This window comes from Poecilia mexicana, unplaced genomic scaffold, assembly GCF_051168715.1.
Source record: "Poecilia mexicana isolate PSO_F unplaced genomic scaffold, ASM5116871v1 scaffold_8, whole genome shotgun sequence".
Taxonomy (NCBI): domain Eukaryota; kingdom Metazoa; phylum Chordata; class Actinopteri; order Cyprinodontiformes; family Poeciliidae; genus Poecilia; species Poecilia mexicana.
Genome location: NW_028263377.1, coordinates 18,798,920 through 18,815,383, shown reverse-complemented (window position 1 = coordinate 18,815,383; position 16,464 = coordinate 18,798,920). Strand labels below are relative to the sequence as shown.

At 40.7% G+C, this 16,464-nt stretch overlaps 1 protein-coding gene across 1 annotated transcript; it reads left to right on the top strand.

The window, feature by feature from the left end:
- The first annotated feature begins 1,675 nt into the window (after positions 1-1,675).
- On the top strand, positions 1,676-11,896 carry LOC106913298 (myosin heavy chain, fast skeletal muscle). Its single transcript, XM_088007609.1, has 40 exons — positions 1,676-1,735; positions 1,879-2,101; positions 2,202-2,345; positions 2,445-2,601; positions 2,716-2,743; positions 2,833-2,947; positions 3,035-3,127; positions 3,210-3,273; positions 3,377-3,475; positions 3,563-3,666; positions 3,750-3,888; positions 3,986-4,104; positions 4,187-4,336; positions 4,420-4,590; positions 4,708-5,014; positions 5,275-5,348; positions 5,431-5,518; positions 5,622-5,739; positions 5,825-5,948; positions 6,038-6,174; positions 6,281-6,536; positions 6,752-6,994; positions 7,104-7,280; positions 7,379-7,524; positions 7,608-7,698; positions 7,794-8,183; positions 8,272-8,398; positions 8,476-8,594; positions 8,680-8,876; positions 8,957-9,140; positions 9,236-9,401; positions 9,605-9,729; positions 9,843-10,151; positions 10,230-10,433; positions 10,522-10,647; positions 10,736-10,906; positions 10,983-11,087; positions 11,223-11,318; positions 11,437-11,568; positions 11,768-11,896. Exons 2-40 carry the CDS (start codon positions 1,898-1,900, stop codon positions 11,783-11,785), a joined length of 5,817 nt encoding a protein of 1,938 aa, XP_087863735.1. The 5' UTR covers positions 1,676-1,735; positions 1,879-1,897; the 3' UTR covers positions 11,786-11,896.
- Positions 11,897-16,464: the final 4,568 nt, after the last annotated feature.

The following is a 16,464-nucleotide window of genomic DNA, read 5'->3' as shown; positions in this document are numbered from 1 at the left end:
AAGCAGCTGGAGAACATTCATTTTCCCTAGGGTCGAACTTATTTTGAGCAAGATCCTGGGCAAAATGCCATCTGTTTTCATCTCCATGTAGGGCAATAATTGGCAACAGATAACTTTTACGGTTAAGACCTCATATATAGATTTATTACAGGAATTTAGGATGCCCCAGCATCCAGTAACTGGAGACTTCAAGCCTTTTGCCGACATTTCCAAGCCTAAGTGTCATGTACATATCTGAAATGAGCCATAAAAAACATTGATGTGAAGTCATGCCTATTAATAAAGTGATTTTATTTCATTTTGATATTTCAACTTGTTTGTATCTCTAAGATAGATACAGACTTTCTCCAGGTGAATTACCTTACACATGCACACATCTTATTTATTTTTAAAGTATTTTGGTGACAGCTTGTACTTAAAATGGCAATAGCATTAACGTCACAGCTTTAATTAATATTTAATCCAGTAATATTTAATCCAGTAATAATGTTGCTCTGCACTTAGTGCAACGCTTGCTCATACAATTGCACCTATAAAACATGTATAAATAAATGTATTTTTTAAAAAAGCACTATTATTCCTTAAATTAAAAAGAGAGTTTTGCAGCAAGCCGAAGATTTCATATGTTAATGTGAAACTAAATACCAGCCGAACTTGGATATCTTTCCAAAATCAAATCCAAAGCAGTTCACAAGTCCACAAAAATATATTTTAATGTTCATATATGTTTTCTGAATAATAACATATATAAAAAACTCTCTTCTGGACTATTCAGAGAATTATTTTATTTAGTCAGCACTTCTGTTTCCTCATGTGGAGGCAGTAGTGGACAATATTTTGCATTAAAACATTTGTGGCTCTTAATTTTAGTCACTGATGCATAAGCATCTGCATGATTTTCTCACAATATTTATACGACATACTGCAAGAAATCCCTCAAGCCTTTGGTATGCTGAAATCCATTTATTGCATATTGGATTTTTAATCCTGTTTTTGCTTACAGTTATTTCAATTTTCTCTTGAAATTCTTTTAGTTTTCCCATTAATTTTTGTCATCCAATAAAATCATTTTAAGTATATAAGACAGATAACCAGTTTTAAAGCTGAAGTTAAGAAGAAGGCACGTATAATTTCTGTAAACATATCCACCACAAAATAAGCCACAGGATGATTTGAGATCATGACCAAACTGGGTGAGTGGCAACTGCTGACCAGACACTCCCACCCTCTATAAATGAGGGAGCTCCAGACTTCTGCTCGAACTGATAGGCTGCTGTCACAGGTGAGTGGATTCATAATGACATTATTTTCTAATCTTCATTTTATGAGAGATTGTCATGTTGTATTTTCCCCACAATTTAACAGTCAAGTTACTTTTAAGCATGCATCAGCCCAATGACATTTCCTCAGAATTCTAATCTCCTCTAGTGTAGACCACAAAAAACTCAGAGAAGGCCTTTTTAAATTTTGATATCCAATATATCTTGTGGTTAAACATTAGTGTTCTTTCAGAGAAGTTTTATTTAATTAGCTGTAAGGAAGTTAAATATAAAGGGGCATAGAATTTAACAAATGAAATGAAACAAGATTTTGCCATATCTGGTGTTTGCGTTTTCACCATTTGTCTACCAACCTGATGGGACTCTAACTCAAAAGTCATTTGTCTTTTCCTTTTCAGCATCTTCACAGGTCAGCCGAAACCAAAGACATCATACTTTTTTCCCATCGGGCTGAGGTAATAATAAGCAGAAAACTGAAGGAAAATAGCATTGCACATTCAAACTTGAAGTAGATGTTACAACTAAGTAACAATTAACAATAACCAATGAATGTGAATATGCTAGACTGCCATGGAGTCATTTGGATTGTCATTTTCAGTCTCAACTAAAGTGCCACCATGAGCACGGACGCTGAAATGGAGGCCTATGGCCCGGCAGCCATTTACCTCCGGAAGTCAGAAAAGGAGAGGATTGAGGCTCAGACCGCTCCATTTGATGCTAAAACAGCGTACTTCGTGGCAGATCCTGATGAGATGTATCTCAAGGGGAAACTTATTAAAAAGGAGGGTGGCAAAGCCACTGTTGAGACAGACTCAGGAAAGGTGGGTAAAGCTTTGTTCAATGTTTTTATTTTGTCATTTTCTAATTCTTCCTCAATATTATATTTTAAACACATTTGTGACAATACGTATTCTTCTCCAGACTGTAACCGTCAAAGAGGATGACATTCACCCCAGAAATCCTCCAAAGTTCGACAAAATTGAGGACATGGCCATGATGACCCACCTCAACGAGCCTTGTGTGTTGTATAACCTCAAAGAGCGTTATGCATCCTGGATGATCTACGTGAGTTCTCAGCTGCAGTTCAAATAACTTAAAAGGAGAAATCATATCTGTGTATTCAATGAAATGGCTAAACATAGATTATCTCTTCTTCTGTAACAGACCTACTCCGGGTTGTTCTGCGTGGTCGTAAATCCTTACAAGTGGCTGCCTGTGTATGATGCTATTGTTGTAGCAGGATACAGAGGCAAGAAGAGGATTGAGGCTCCACCCCACATCTTCTCCATCTCTGACAATGCCTATCAGTTCATGCTCACAGGTATATCAAACATTCTAGTGTTTTACCCCCAAAAATGAAAAGAAAGAACATATTCACGTTGACATGAACTTAAAGTAGCTAATACCTAACGATCTGCAATGGTGTACATTGCAGACCGTGAGAACCAGTCTATCCTGATTACGTGAGTGTTGCACAAACTCAATTGGTCATTGTTTTACAAAATATACAAAAATGAAGTTGACAAGTCAAAATGTGTCTCTTGTACCACAGCGGAGAATCCGGTGCTGGCAAGACTGTCAACACCAAGCGTGTCATCCAGTACTTTGCAACTATTGCAGCTCTTGGTGGCAAAAAGGACCAAGCGCCGCAAGCTGGAAAAATCCAGGTGATTATTCGTTTTAGGAAGAAACCGGTCTCCACTGTGCATACTTAGGTGTATACTGCAAAAATATTAACAATTGTCAATGTGCAGGGCTCCCTCGAGGACCAAATTGTTGCTGCTAACCCTCTGCTAGAGGCTTATGGTAATGCAAAGACTGTGAGGAATGACAACTCTTCCCGTTTTGTAAGTTGCGACAATGCTTAAATGTTCATTGATAGTTAATGCTTGATTTCAGAATATAACACTTGCTATTAATTTTGCTTAGGGTAAATTCATCAGGATCCACTTTGGTACAAGTGGAAAGCTGGCCTCAGCTGATATTGAAACATGTAAGTAATACATATGATGTAATCAGTGTTATCTATTATTAATTTATAATCTGTACAATGATTTCCTTATCAAAGTGCTTACTTATATTTATGTAATTCTTAGATCTGCTGGAGAAGTCCCGTGTCACCTTCCAGCTGTCTGCTGAGAGGAGCTACCATATCTTCTATCAGCTTATGACAGGCCACAAGCCTGAGCTCATTGGTAAATGATCAAATACTTGAAATTTGAATGCAGAAAAGTGCAACTTTAAGACAAAGAAGCTACAATGATTTGTTTCTGTTGTTTCAGATGCTCTGCTGATCACCACCAACCCCTATGACTTCCCAATGATCAGCCAAGGTGAAATCACTGTCAAGAGTATCAATGATGTGGAGGAGTTCATCGCTACAGATGTAAAAGAATATTTGAGTATTTTAAAAAACAATTTTCTTAAAACATGTGTGTAGTGTACTTGAAACTTTTTTTCTCTGCATAGACTGCTATTGATATCTTGGGCTTCACTGCTGAGGAGAAGTTCAACATCTACAAGCTCACTGGTGCTGTGATGCATCATGGCAACATGAAGTTCAAGCAGAAGCAGCGTGAGGAGCAGGCTGAACCAGATGGCACTGAGGGTAATTTATAAAACATCACCATTCAAATCCTGTACAGAGAAAAAAAGTTTAAAATTACATTATTTTTTTAACCATGTGTATTGTTTCTTTCCAAAAGTGGCTGATAAAATTGCCTACCTCTTTGGTCTAAACTCAGCTGATATGCTGAAGGCTCTGTGCTACCCAAGAGTCAAAGTCGGAAATGAGATGGTCACCAAAGGTCAGACCGTCCCACAGGTAATTTAAACCAGCTGTGATTCTAAGCAGTTTGTTTGTTTGTATTTGTTAACTACGTAAAGCTGACAATTTTCACTTCTAGGTCAACAATGCTGTCAGTGCTCTGTGCAAGTCTGTCTATGAGAAAATGTTCTTGTGGATGGTCATCCGTATCAATGAGATGCTGGACACAAAGCAGGCGAGAGCCTTCTTCATTGGAGTCTTGGACATTGCTGGCTTTGAGATCTTTGATGTGAGTGAAGAAAAACTCAAAAATGTCTTATGAAACAGTGTTGATTTCCAATTAATTAAAATAAAAACTCTCAATAATTACAGTTCAACAGCTTGGAGCAGCTCTGCATCAACTTCACCAATGAGAAACTGCAACAGTTCTTCAACCACCACATGTTTGTCCTGGAGCAAGAGGAGTACAAGAAGGAAGGCATTGAGTGGGAGTTCATTGACTTTGGTATGGACTTGGCTGCCTGCATTGAGCTTATTGAGAAGGCAAGTAGTTGTTTTACAAATGTTCTGTTTTAAAAATCTTCTTGTTCAAATACTAGTATAACTTTCTTTTAACTTGCATTCAACCTGCACTGAAATTGATCTTACATTTGTTCATAGCCATTGGGCATCTTCTCCATCCTTGAAGAGGAGTGCATGTTCCCCAAAGCCTCTGATACAACTTTCAAGAACAAGCTGATTGATCAGCATCTTGGCAAGAACAGGGCCTTTGAGAAACCCAAGCCTGGAAAGGGCAAAGCTGAGGCTCACTTCTCCCTGGTTCACTATGCTGGTACAGTGGACTACAACATCACTGGCTGGCTGGACAAGAACAAGGACCCACTGAATGATTCAGTGGTTCAGCTCTACCAGAAGTCTGGAAACAAGTTGATGTGCTTCCTGTATGCAGCTCATGCTGGAGCCGAGGGTAAGAACCAGTAAAATATACAGATATCCTTAAACTGAGTAGCTTAATCTATTACATGAGAAACAGCTTGAATACACAAAGATCGGTCCAGAAAAGTTTGAACCTTCATCTTATTAGGGTTTTCTGTTCAGTGATACCTAAATTGTGCCACTAAAATGAGTTTTAAACATATCTGAAATAAATGTCATGAAATCATGTTGTAAAGAGAGCTTAGAAAAAGTAATGTTTAACTACCATTGTTTTCACTGTCATAATTTCAGCTGAGGCTAGTGGTGGCAAGAAGGGTGGCAAGAAGAAGGGTGGCTCCTTCCAGACTGTGTCTGCTCTTTTCAGGGTATGAACATTTTTTCGAGAACTGTCAGAAAAGTAATGGTTTAAAATCATCCATGGAATAATTTTATGATGCTGATCTACAGGAGAACTTGGGCAAGCTGATGACCAACTTGAGGAGCACTCATCCTCACTTTGTGCGTTGCCTGATTCCCAATGAGTCAAAGACCCCAGGTAAGAAGCTCAGTCGTAGAAATTTGACATTAAGAAATTTTACACAATATTATTTGGAGACACAGTTGAATTATTTTACACTAAATATATTACCAACCCTCAGGTCTTATGGAGAACTTCTTGGTCATCCACCAGCTGAGGTGTAACGGTGTGCTGGAGGGCATCAGGATCTGCAGAAAGGGCTTCCCCAGCAGAATCCTCTACGGTGACTTCAAGCAGAGGTAGCTGCTGTTGTCTTTCTAAATGTGAAGAAATGTTTTCAGATGTGAAGATGGAAGAAAGCAAAATCCACATTTTCTCCCTTAGATACAAAGTACTGAATGCCAGTGTTATCCCTGAGGGACAGTTTATTGACAACAAGAAGGCTTCAGAGAAGCTGCTGGGCTCCATTGATGTGGACCACACTCAGTACAAGTTTGGACACACTAAGGTATGTTGGAAAAATACATTAATGACATTTGCAGGGAATGATTCCTTTGTATCCATGTGTTTTAACTTGCAAAGGTTTTGATATTATAGGTGTTCTTCAAAGCTGGTCTTCTGGGTACTCTTGAGGAGATGAGAGATGAAAAACTGGCTGAGCTGGTTACCATGACTCAGGCTCTCTGCAGAGGATATGTCATGAGGAAGGAGTTTGTGAAGATGATGGAGAGGAGGTGCGGGCATTATTTTGACTGCTAAAAAGTTGCCGTTGCCTATTAAAACAAGATCCTTCTTTAGAAAAACTGATATTTTGTTATGATTAACTGATTTTTCAACCAGAGAGGCTATCTATTCCATCCAATACAACATCCGTTCATTCATGAATGTCAAGAACTGGCCATGGATGACCCTGTACTTCAAGATCAAGCCTCTGCTGAAGAGTGCAGAGACTGAGAAGGAGTTGCAGAATATGAAGGAGAACTATGAAAAGATGAAGACAGACCTGGCTGCCGCTTTGGCCAAGAAGAAGGAACTGGAGGAGAAAATGGTCTCTATGCTCCAGGAGAAGAATGACTTGCAGCTTCAAGTAGCTGCTGTGAGTAGGCAGATTTCTTGAATGTGATTTATTTATATTCATACTAGAGTAATTAACCATGTAGTTCCTATGTTCATAAACTAACATAACATTGGTGATATGTATTTGGTGAACACCAGGTCTGTGTAAAACGTACATGTTTTTGAATCATCCTTATTAAATAGGTATGTATGTAAAAAGAACATTAACGCATGTTTCTTCCCCCTCAATCACAGGAAGTTGAGAATCTCTCAGATGCTGAGGAAAGGTGTGAAGGGCTGATTAAGAGCAAGATCCAGCTTGAGGCCAAACTCAAGGAGACAAGTGAGAGACTGGAGGATGAAGAGGAAATCAACGCTGAGCTGACTGCCAAGAAAAGGAAGCTGGAGGATGAATGCTCTGAGCTGAAGAAGGACATTGATGACTTAGAGCTCACCTTGGCTAAAGTGGAGAAGGAGAAACATGCCACTGAAAACAAGGTTCACATCACTGAGACACTATTAGCAGAATATAATAAGCCAATCCATAGAATTTATGAAATCTACAACACTATACTTCAATTAAAATTGGGTATTTCAAAACCTTTAGGTGAAAAACCTGACAGAGGAGATGGCAACTCAAGATGAGGCCATTGCCAAGCTCACCAAGGAGAAGAAAGCCCTCCAAGAGGCCCATCAGCAAACACTGGATGATCTCCAGGCAGAGGAAGACAAAGTCAACACTCTGACCAAGGCCAAGACAAAGCTGGAACAGCAAGTGGACGATGTAAGAAAACGGTTTATTTGTCTTCCTCATTAGGCATTAGCATAATTATGCAGTCTTTGTACTGATTACTGTGTTTGAATGTACCTATTATACAATAGCTTGAGGGCTCATTGGAGCAAGAGAAAAAACTCCGTATGGACCTTGAGAGGGCAAAGAGAAAGCTTGAAGGAGATCTAAAACTGGCCCAGGAATCCATTATGGATCTGGAGAATGACAAGCAACAGTCTGAGGAGAAAATCAAGAAGTGAGTGCAGACTATCTTTATTTTTCAACATGTGTTAGTGTCATGTCAGATAATTGAGCTCAACACTACTTTTTAAAATCCAGGAAGGACTTTGAAATCAGCCAGCTTCTCAGCAAGATTGAGGATGAACAGTCCCTTGGAGCTCAGCTTCAGAAGAAGATTAAGGAACTTCAGGTAATACTGTTTAACCTTAATTGCCCCTGGCTGAATTTTTTTCAGTGATTCGCAGAGTGATCTTGAGTGATTACTTCAATGCATTTGATTTCTAGGCTCGCATTGAGGAGCTGGAAGAGGAGATTGAGGCTGAGAGGGCTGCTAGGGCTAAGGTAGAGAAGCAGAGAGCTGACCTGTCCAGGGAACTTGAGGAGATCAGCGAGAGGCTTGAGGAGGCTGGTGGAGCCACAGCTGCTCAGATTGAGATGAACAAGAAGCGTGAGGCTGAGTTCCAGAAGCTGCGCCGTGACCTTGAAGAGTCCACCCTGCAGCATGAAGCCACCGCTGCAGCTCTCCGCAAGAAGCAGGCCGACAGCGTTGCTGAGCTGGGAGAGCAGATCGACAACCTGCAGCGCGTCAAGCAGAAGCTGGAGAAGGAGAAGAGTGAGTACAAGATGGAGATTGACGACCTGTCCAGCAACATGGAGGCTGTTGCCAAAGCCAAGGTGAGTGGATACTTCATGTTTTACAATGATCAGCAATATGAATTATTGGCTCAGAAGCACCTTTTCCATGCATCTGTGATGGTTTCAGGGCAACTTGGAGAAAATGTGCAGAACTCTTGAGGATCAACTCAGTGAACTCAAAGCTAAAAATGATGAGAATGTCCGCCAGCTGAATGACATTAATGCACAGAAAGCAAGACTCCAGACGGAGAATGGTAATTCACCTGACCTTAAACCAGTGTTTTACATTGATTCAAAATTTTCAGAAATAATGTATTTATGACTTTCAAAGGTGAGTTTGGTCGTCAACTTGAGGAGAAAGAGGCTCTTGTTTCTCAGCTGACAAGAGGCAAGCAGGCTTTCACTCAGCAGATTGAGGAGCTCAAGAGACACATTGAGGAGGAAGTGAAGGTAGAAAAGTCTGTCTATATTTTCTTTTGTCATGTATGATGATGTCAATAGACAAATCATTACACATTCAACATGTGTTTTCCAGGCCAAGAATGCCCTGGCCCATGCTGTTCAGTCAGCCCGCCATGACTGTGATCTGCTCAGAGAGCAGTTTGAGGAGGAGCAGGAGGCCAAGGCTGAGCTGCAGAGAGGCATGTCTAAGGCCAACAGTGAGGTGGCTCAGTGGAGGTCCAAATATGAGACTGATGCCATCCAGCGCACTGAGGAGCTGGAGGAGGCCAAGTGAGTCATAATGAATGTCTCAATTAAACTATGTGTATTTTTCATTGTGTTTCAACAAATTAAACGTCTCTGCACAACAGGAAAAAGCTTGCCCAGCGCTTGCAGGAGGCTGAGGAAACCATTGAGGCTGTGAACTCCAAGTGTGCCTCTTTGGAGAAGACCAAACAGAGACTCCAGGGTGAGGTGGAGGACCTCATGATTGATGTGGAGAGAGCTAATTCTCTGGCTGCCAACCTTGACAAGAAGCAGAGGAACTTTGACAAGGTACTGTTCTTGAACCTAAAATTTTGCCTTACACAAGGCAAGACATTGTACTTAAGATTGTACTTAAATCAATTGCTCTATCCATACAAATGTAGGTTCTTGCTGAGTGGAAGCAGAAGTATGAGGAGAGCCAGGCTGAGCTGGAAGGAGCCCAAAAGGAGGCTCGCTCCCTGAGCACTGAGCTGTTCAAGATGAAGAACTCCTATGAAGAGGCTCTGGACCAACTGGAGACCATGAAGAGAGAGAACAAGAACCTGCAGCGTACGTAATTCCTGATTATTCAAGGAGTTGAGCAATTCCAAACTTACTGAGACACAGATCATTTTTATGCTTTGAACTTCACTAGATTTATCAATTCTGAATTGACTAAGCTGATGGAGAATTTTTAATTCTGAAATTTTTTCAAGTTTATATTTGGCAGATTTCTATGATAGCTTCATTTATTTATTTACTTTTCAATGCAGAGGAGATCTCAGATCTGACTGAACAGATCGGTGAGACTGGTAAGAGCATCCATGAGCTGGAGAAAGCTAAAAAGACTGTGGAGACTGAGAAGTCTGAAATTCAGGCTGCACTGGAAGAAGCTGAGGTAAAACATTTCTCGTCAAATGAACAACAATTTATAAAATACATCTACATATGCATACTCTCATACATTTATATTTCTGCCATCAAGCCTTGTTATATGCTTGAACTTTCAAGGGCACCCTGGAGCATGAAGAGTCTAAGATTCTCCGCGTCCAGCTGGAGCTCAACCAGGTCAAGAGCGAGATTGACAGGAAGCTGGCAGAGAAGGATGAAGAAATGGAGCAGATCAAGAGAAACAGCCAGAGGGTGATTGACTCCATGCAGAGCACTCTTGATTCTGAGGTCAGGAGCAGGAATGATGCCCTGAGAGTCAAGAAGAAGATGGAGGGAGACCTGAACGAGATGGAGATCCAGCTGAGCCACGCCAACAGACAGGCTGCCGAGGCCCAGAAACAACTGAGGAATGTCCAGGGACAACTCAAGGTGAGTTTGTTATTAAACAAAAATTAGAAGACTTTTAGAGGGAAACCACTCTGACATCCAAATTTATATTGCTGTTAGGATGCCCAACTGCACCTTGATGATGCTGTCAGAGGTCAGGAGGACATGAAGGAGCAGGTGGCCATGGTGGAGCGCAGGAACGGTCTGATGGTAGCTGAGATTGAGGAGCTGAGAGCCGCTCTGGAGCAGACAGAGAGATCACGTAAAGTGGCCGAGCAGGAGTTGGTCGATGCCAGTGAGCGTGTTGGACTGCTGCACTCTCAGGTTGGGTTTTAGTTATTCACAAGAAACCAGGCCTTTCCACGTCATGCAAGTCACACTTCTAGATTGTATCATTCCGATTAACTTTCAGAACACCAGCCTTCTGAACACCAAGAAGAAGTTGGAAAGTGATCTGGTCCAGGTTCAGGGTGAGGTGGACGATGCAGTTCAGGAAGCCAGAAACGCTGAGGAGAAGGCCAAAAAGGCTATCACTGATGTCAGTCTAAATATCAAACATGATCTAATTGCAACCCCTTTTTATTAACTGGTTTTAACCCAAAACCGGTGACAAACCATTTCTTCAGGCTGCCATGATGGCTGAAGAGCTGAAGAAGGAGCAGGATACCAGTGCTCACCTGGAGAGGATGAAGAAGAACCTGGAGGTTACAGTCAAGGACCTGCAGCACCGCCTGGATGAGGCTGAGAACCTCGCCATGAAGGGAGGCAAGAAGCAGCTCCAGAAACTGGAGCAGAGGGTATGAACAATTTTTACTGTAAATTCACGTGGTGTAAATAACTTGCAGTGATATTAAATTGTTTCCTTTTAAACAGGTCAGAGAATTGGAGACTGAAGTTGAAGGTGAGCAGAGACGTGGAGCTGATGCTGTTAAAGGAGTCCGCAAATATGAGAGGAGAGTTAAGGAGCTGACCTACCAGGTGATTATTTTATTCTGTGTTTTCTAAGCACTCATTAAGTTCCTCTAAAACCAAAAAAATAATAATATTCCACTCTGTATTAATTGTTGTGTTATTTGGAATAAGTCTTGACAAACCTTTTGTTCATCTATGTAGACCGAGGAGGACAAAAAGAATATTGCAAGACTTCAGGATTTGGTGGACAAATTGCAGCTCAAAGTGAAGGCCTACAAGAGACAGGCTGAGGAGGCGGTAAGTGAAATGACTGATTGTCTGGCACCAAACAATGGCCCCTTTAAGTTAGCACATTACCAAGCTTTAATTTGGCATTTTGTGTAAACTAAAATAATTGGTATCTCAAAACCTTCAGGAGGAACAAGCCAACACCCACATGTCCAGGCTCAGGAAGGTCCAGCATGAGATGGAGGAGGCTCAGGAGCGTGCTGACATTGCTGAGTCTCAGGTCAACAAGCTCAGAGCCAAGAGCCGTGATGCTGGAAAGGTGAGATCACATCTCAAAAAAATGATACCATCAACACAAGCTCTTTGACTATACCGTTTTATCATACACTTTGTAATTTAATGAATATTTGCAGAACTATTTTTATTTGACAAATATTTTGTCTTGTTTTCTGAGAGAAAACTGTCTACCTTAATGTTTGCATCTTATACTGATTCATTTTCTTTCTTCTTTTTTCTAGTCTGACAGCGCCGAGTAAGAGACACTCTCCATTGTGGAACATTATAATGCGGTTCATATAATATGAACTAGCTATAAAATGTCATCATATAATGTACTATTTCAATAAATATCTTTAAAATGTAATACCGTTCAATGGTTTTGTTTCATTTTCTTGAAATATAACTTTAGAACGAGTTAGTCACTTATCCATAAAGGATAGATTTTTCCTCATTATGTTTACTCAACAGAGAAGAGATCTTTTAAAACCAGCTTTCTTTTGTTTTCTAAAGTAAGAATGATTTTTTATCACCAGAGAAAGACAAAAGTCAGATTTTGATCAAACACTAACTTTGAATAACGTTGGAAAGGTGTCAGTTTACCCACCAACGGTAAGGTATTTTTGGCTAAATGACCTTAACAATTCCAATACTTTTATGTAAACCCCTGTGCAAAACCAGAGGCTAAAAGACTTGATGAAAAAATGTATTATACTCCACACTATAAAGTATGAAGCACAAGGCCAGCTTTATAACTTTGTATTTGGTCAAACATTATAAAATAACACAAGCAAAGTGACATCTGTGTTTTAAATAAAAGGACAAGTGAAGCATTTTCTTTTACAGTATTTTAATACATTCATAAACCAAGTTTCATTACAACACTAAAGGAATTTCTTAAGTCATGCATTATGGCAACCTTGATTTTTGAGCAAGCTATAAAATGATCATTTCAAGAGGAATATAAACCTGATTAACAAATAAACATATTCTGAAACTGCCATGTACGAGATAAAACTGGAGCTAGAATATATTTAAGGACACATTTAAAAGTAGTTCTGTGTCTTGCATTTAGTAAACTTTGGCAACTGCACGGACTAACAAGGAATATATTAAATTTTTAAAGGAACATGTTTTCTTAAACGTGAATGGGATCATCCTCAATTTTTTTTTTAAATTTAAAAAGTTTAGTTCTCTTTGACCTTCTACATCTTAGCAGAAAAAAACATTCAACACTGTTTCATTAAATTATGTGTGCAGTTTTACATCTATTGTGAAGCAATGCTCTTTCAACAAAAATTTACATAGAAACAAGAGAAAATCCAATTTTAAAATATGTAAAGGCTTCTTCAAACACTTACTGTCTCAGGAAGATATTTTATATTCACTTGCTACACTGTACCTCTGCATCTACTACATAGTAAAACTGAACATGTAGCTCTGGTTAAAGCAGATGCCTCAAGTCAGTAACTCAGTCAACGTTCACATGGTCTGACTTATAAGTACTCAAAATGCCTCTGTCATCTGTTTTGCACCCTGACACACGAGGCAACACTAGCAGATGCCGTCCTATTTTGGTTTGTGCTGCTGTAGCTTATACCCCCATCTCAAAATGTGAGCAGTCATCACATAAATTGGACAGGCGGCCTATAAAATATGATATCTCCCCCACAGCACCCCTCTTTCCCATGTTGGGCAGAGATTTAGTGATGGATGTGTTTCTAATTTTGTGACTAGCTAACCATAAACTGAAAGTAATTAAGATAAAAATTCAATGTACTACTTAGCTTATATATATTTAAGATCTAAAACTTTGCATTGCTAATGTTAATAATAGTAAGGCAACCTTAAATGTAATAAACATGTGCAATGTTGAATTGTACTCTTTGCTAAAATACAGTATGTGATGATTCCTTAAATAACTCAAATTTTAGAATGTCCTAAACTTTATTTGTAGGTAGTAGTTTGAGTTATCTTTTTTTATCCTTTTAACCTGTGAAAATATATATCACAACCACAAAGTAAGAAAAAAAAATTGTGCACATTAAAAAATCTCATAAAGAGAAAGATGAATCAATCACATGTGGTTTTGATATTCTAACCCAAATTTACTTTTACATGTAAATGATCACTGGAAAACACTACCTCTGTTTTAAACTTGCATTATACATTTAAATGTTTGAAGTTGCGAGCTTGGGTGAAACATACACATAACAATATGAAATCAGTTATTAAAACAAAACTATTCTTTAGAGATGGTATCTTTTTAGGAGCTGGTAAAGTACCTGTCGATATATTGGCATACCAACATATCTATTTAAAGGACTTGACATTTCTAAGTATATAATCTCTCAAAATGCTTTATCTAGTTCATCATAAATCAGTCCACACATGCATAGACAGGTTCCTACAAAAAAGCCTTTAAAAATACATCTGAAGCTATACGAAGGGAAAGTTCAAGTTGACACAAGACTAATGTATATCGTATTTAATATTATTAAATAGTCAGTGATCCCTGCTATATCTCAAAAAGATTAATACAATGATAACCATCACATCACTTATTCATGTCAACAATTAGGAAAGTTCTTGAGTGTAATTGGAAAACTCTAAACATAGTCACAATCTGCTTTTGGCCAAGATTGCACATTTCAGTATATGATTCAACAACTGGGGAATACTGTTTTCTCCTATGTTTGATTATTTAAATTTTACTGTACTTGTCCACATGTTTTCTTCAACAGAGGTCTAAATTTTAAACATGAGAATTTATATACTTTTTTATTGACTTTACAGAGGTTGATGGTTCTATTATGATCTGTATGGATTCAAACAGTGGACTTAGTGTGCTCATCAGCAAAAGCGTGAAAGCAAATGGAGCCATTAACCCTTGACCAGGCAGTCCCTGCATAGGGATCAGCTGTAATCAGTCATTAAAACAGAACCCACTGCTATTTTTAGAAACCTGCTGAGAAGGGCACATTCAGGACCACCTGCACTTCTGTGACTTAAAAGGATTTAACAATGTGTGTCATTTCATTTGCATCACATTACAGAGAGGACCTTCAAGCTCATTTTAACACCAAAGTTTTTAAACATAGCGCCAATAAGAAAATTAGGGTTTGGCCATTTATGTCTTTGATGTAACAATGGTTCTTCTTACATCAAAAGCCATTGACGTAACAATGTCTCTTAAATAATAACTCTTTATTATTTAAAGAGTTAGATTCTGTTCAATTGTGTCATATCTGTAAGTAATTTGATTTGTCAGTTCACCTGCAGAATTGAGTGTGTAGGTAACACCCACAAGAAACTAAATTCTCAATCCCAACGCCACCTGCTATTGTCCTTGTACCAAAGAGAAAATGCTAAATCAATGTCTTATGACAACATGCACTGGGACAAACACCAGTGTTTCCCCTACCATTATTCAAGGAGGGTGCCTCGCTTTGCCAACGAGACCTCTGACCCCTTCAAGAAGATCAAGGCATTTAGTTATCATACATGTTCCGTATTGTCCATCCATCTTCTTCCGCTTATCCGGGATCAGGTCGTGGGGGTAGCAGCCTAAGAAGGGAGGCCCAGACTTCCCTCTCCCCAGCCACTTGTTCCAGCTCCTCCAGGGGAACCCCAAGGCGTCCCCAGGCCAGCCGAGAAACACAGTCCCTCCAGCGTGTCCTGGGTCTTCCCCAGGGCCTCCTCCCGGTGAGACATGCCCAGAACACCTCACCAGGGAGGTGTCCAGAAGGCATCCTGACCAGATGCCCGAGTCACCTCAACTGGCTCCTCTCGACGTGAAGGAGCAACGGCTCTACTCTGAGTCCCTCCCAGACGACCGAACTTCTCACCCTATCTCTAAGGAAGAGCAAAGCCACCCTACGGTGAAAACCCATTTCGGCTGCTTGTATCCGGGACCTCATTCTTTTGGTCATGACCCAAAGCTCATGACCATAGATGAGGGTAGGATCGTAGATCGACTGGTAAATCGAGAGCTTCACTTTTTGGCTCAGCTCTCTCTTCACCACGATGGACCGGTACAGCGCCTGCTTAACTGCAGACGCTGCGCCAATCCGCCTGTCAATCTCCTGCTCCCTTCTTCCCTCATTCGTGAACAAGATCCCCAGATAATTAAACTCCTCCACTTGGGGCAGGACACCCTCCCTGACCTGGAGAAGGCACTCTACCCTTTTCTGGCTCAAGACCATGGCCTCGGATTTGGAGGCACTGATCCCCATCCCGGCCGCTTCTCACTCGGCTGCGAACCGCTCCAGTGAGAGATGCAGAACACCACCTGATGAAACCAACAGGACCACATCATCCGCAAAAAGCAGAGATGCGATCCTAAAGCCACCAAAACGGATCCCCTCAACACCTTGGCTGTGCCTAGAAATTCTGTCCATGAAAGTAATGAACAGAATTGGTGACAAAGGGCAGCCTTGCCGGAGTCCAACTCTCACTGAAAACGAGCCCAACTTAATGCCGACAATGCAGACCAGACTCTGACACTGGTCATACAGGGACCCGACAGCCCGTATCAAAGGGCCCGGTACCCCATACTCCAGGAGGACCCCCCCAAGGACTCCCTGAGGGACATGGTCGAATGCCTCCTCCAAGTCCACAAAACACATGTAGACCGGTTGGGCGAACTCCCACACAGGACCCTGCTGAGTGGTTAGAGCTGGTGCAGTGCTCCACGGCCAGGAGGAAAACCACACTGCTCTTCCTGAATCCGAGGTTCGACGATCCGACAAACCCTCCTCTCCAGGACCTCTGAATAGACCTTGCCAGGGAGGCTCAAGAGTGTGACCCCTCTGTAATTGGAGCACACCCCCCGGTCCTCCTTTCTGAACAGGGGAACCACCACCCCAGTCTGCCAATCCAGGGGAACTGCCCCTGATGTCTATGCAATATTGCAGAGTCGCATCAGCCAACACAACCC

What these genes read in the sequence shown, in the direction of transcription:
- LOC106913298 (XM_088007609.1), top strand. Translation starts at nt 1,898, where the DNA reads ATGAGCACGGACGCTGAAATGGAGGCCTATGGCCCGGCAGCCATTTAC. An exon ending in AAGACTCCAGACGGAGAATG is followed by an intron (nt 8,399 to 8,475) that starts GTAATTCACCTG and finishes TGACTTTCAAAG; the next exon opens with GTGAGTTTGGTCGTCAACTT. An exon ending in CTGCACTGGAAGAAGCTGAG is followed by an intron (nt 9,730 to 9,842) that starts GTAAAACATTTC and finishes TGAACTTTCAAG; the next exon opens with GGCACCCTGGAGCATGAAGA.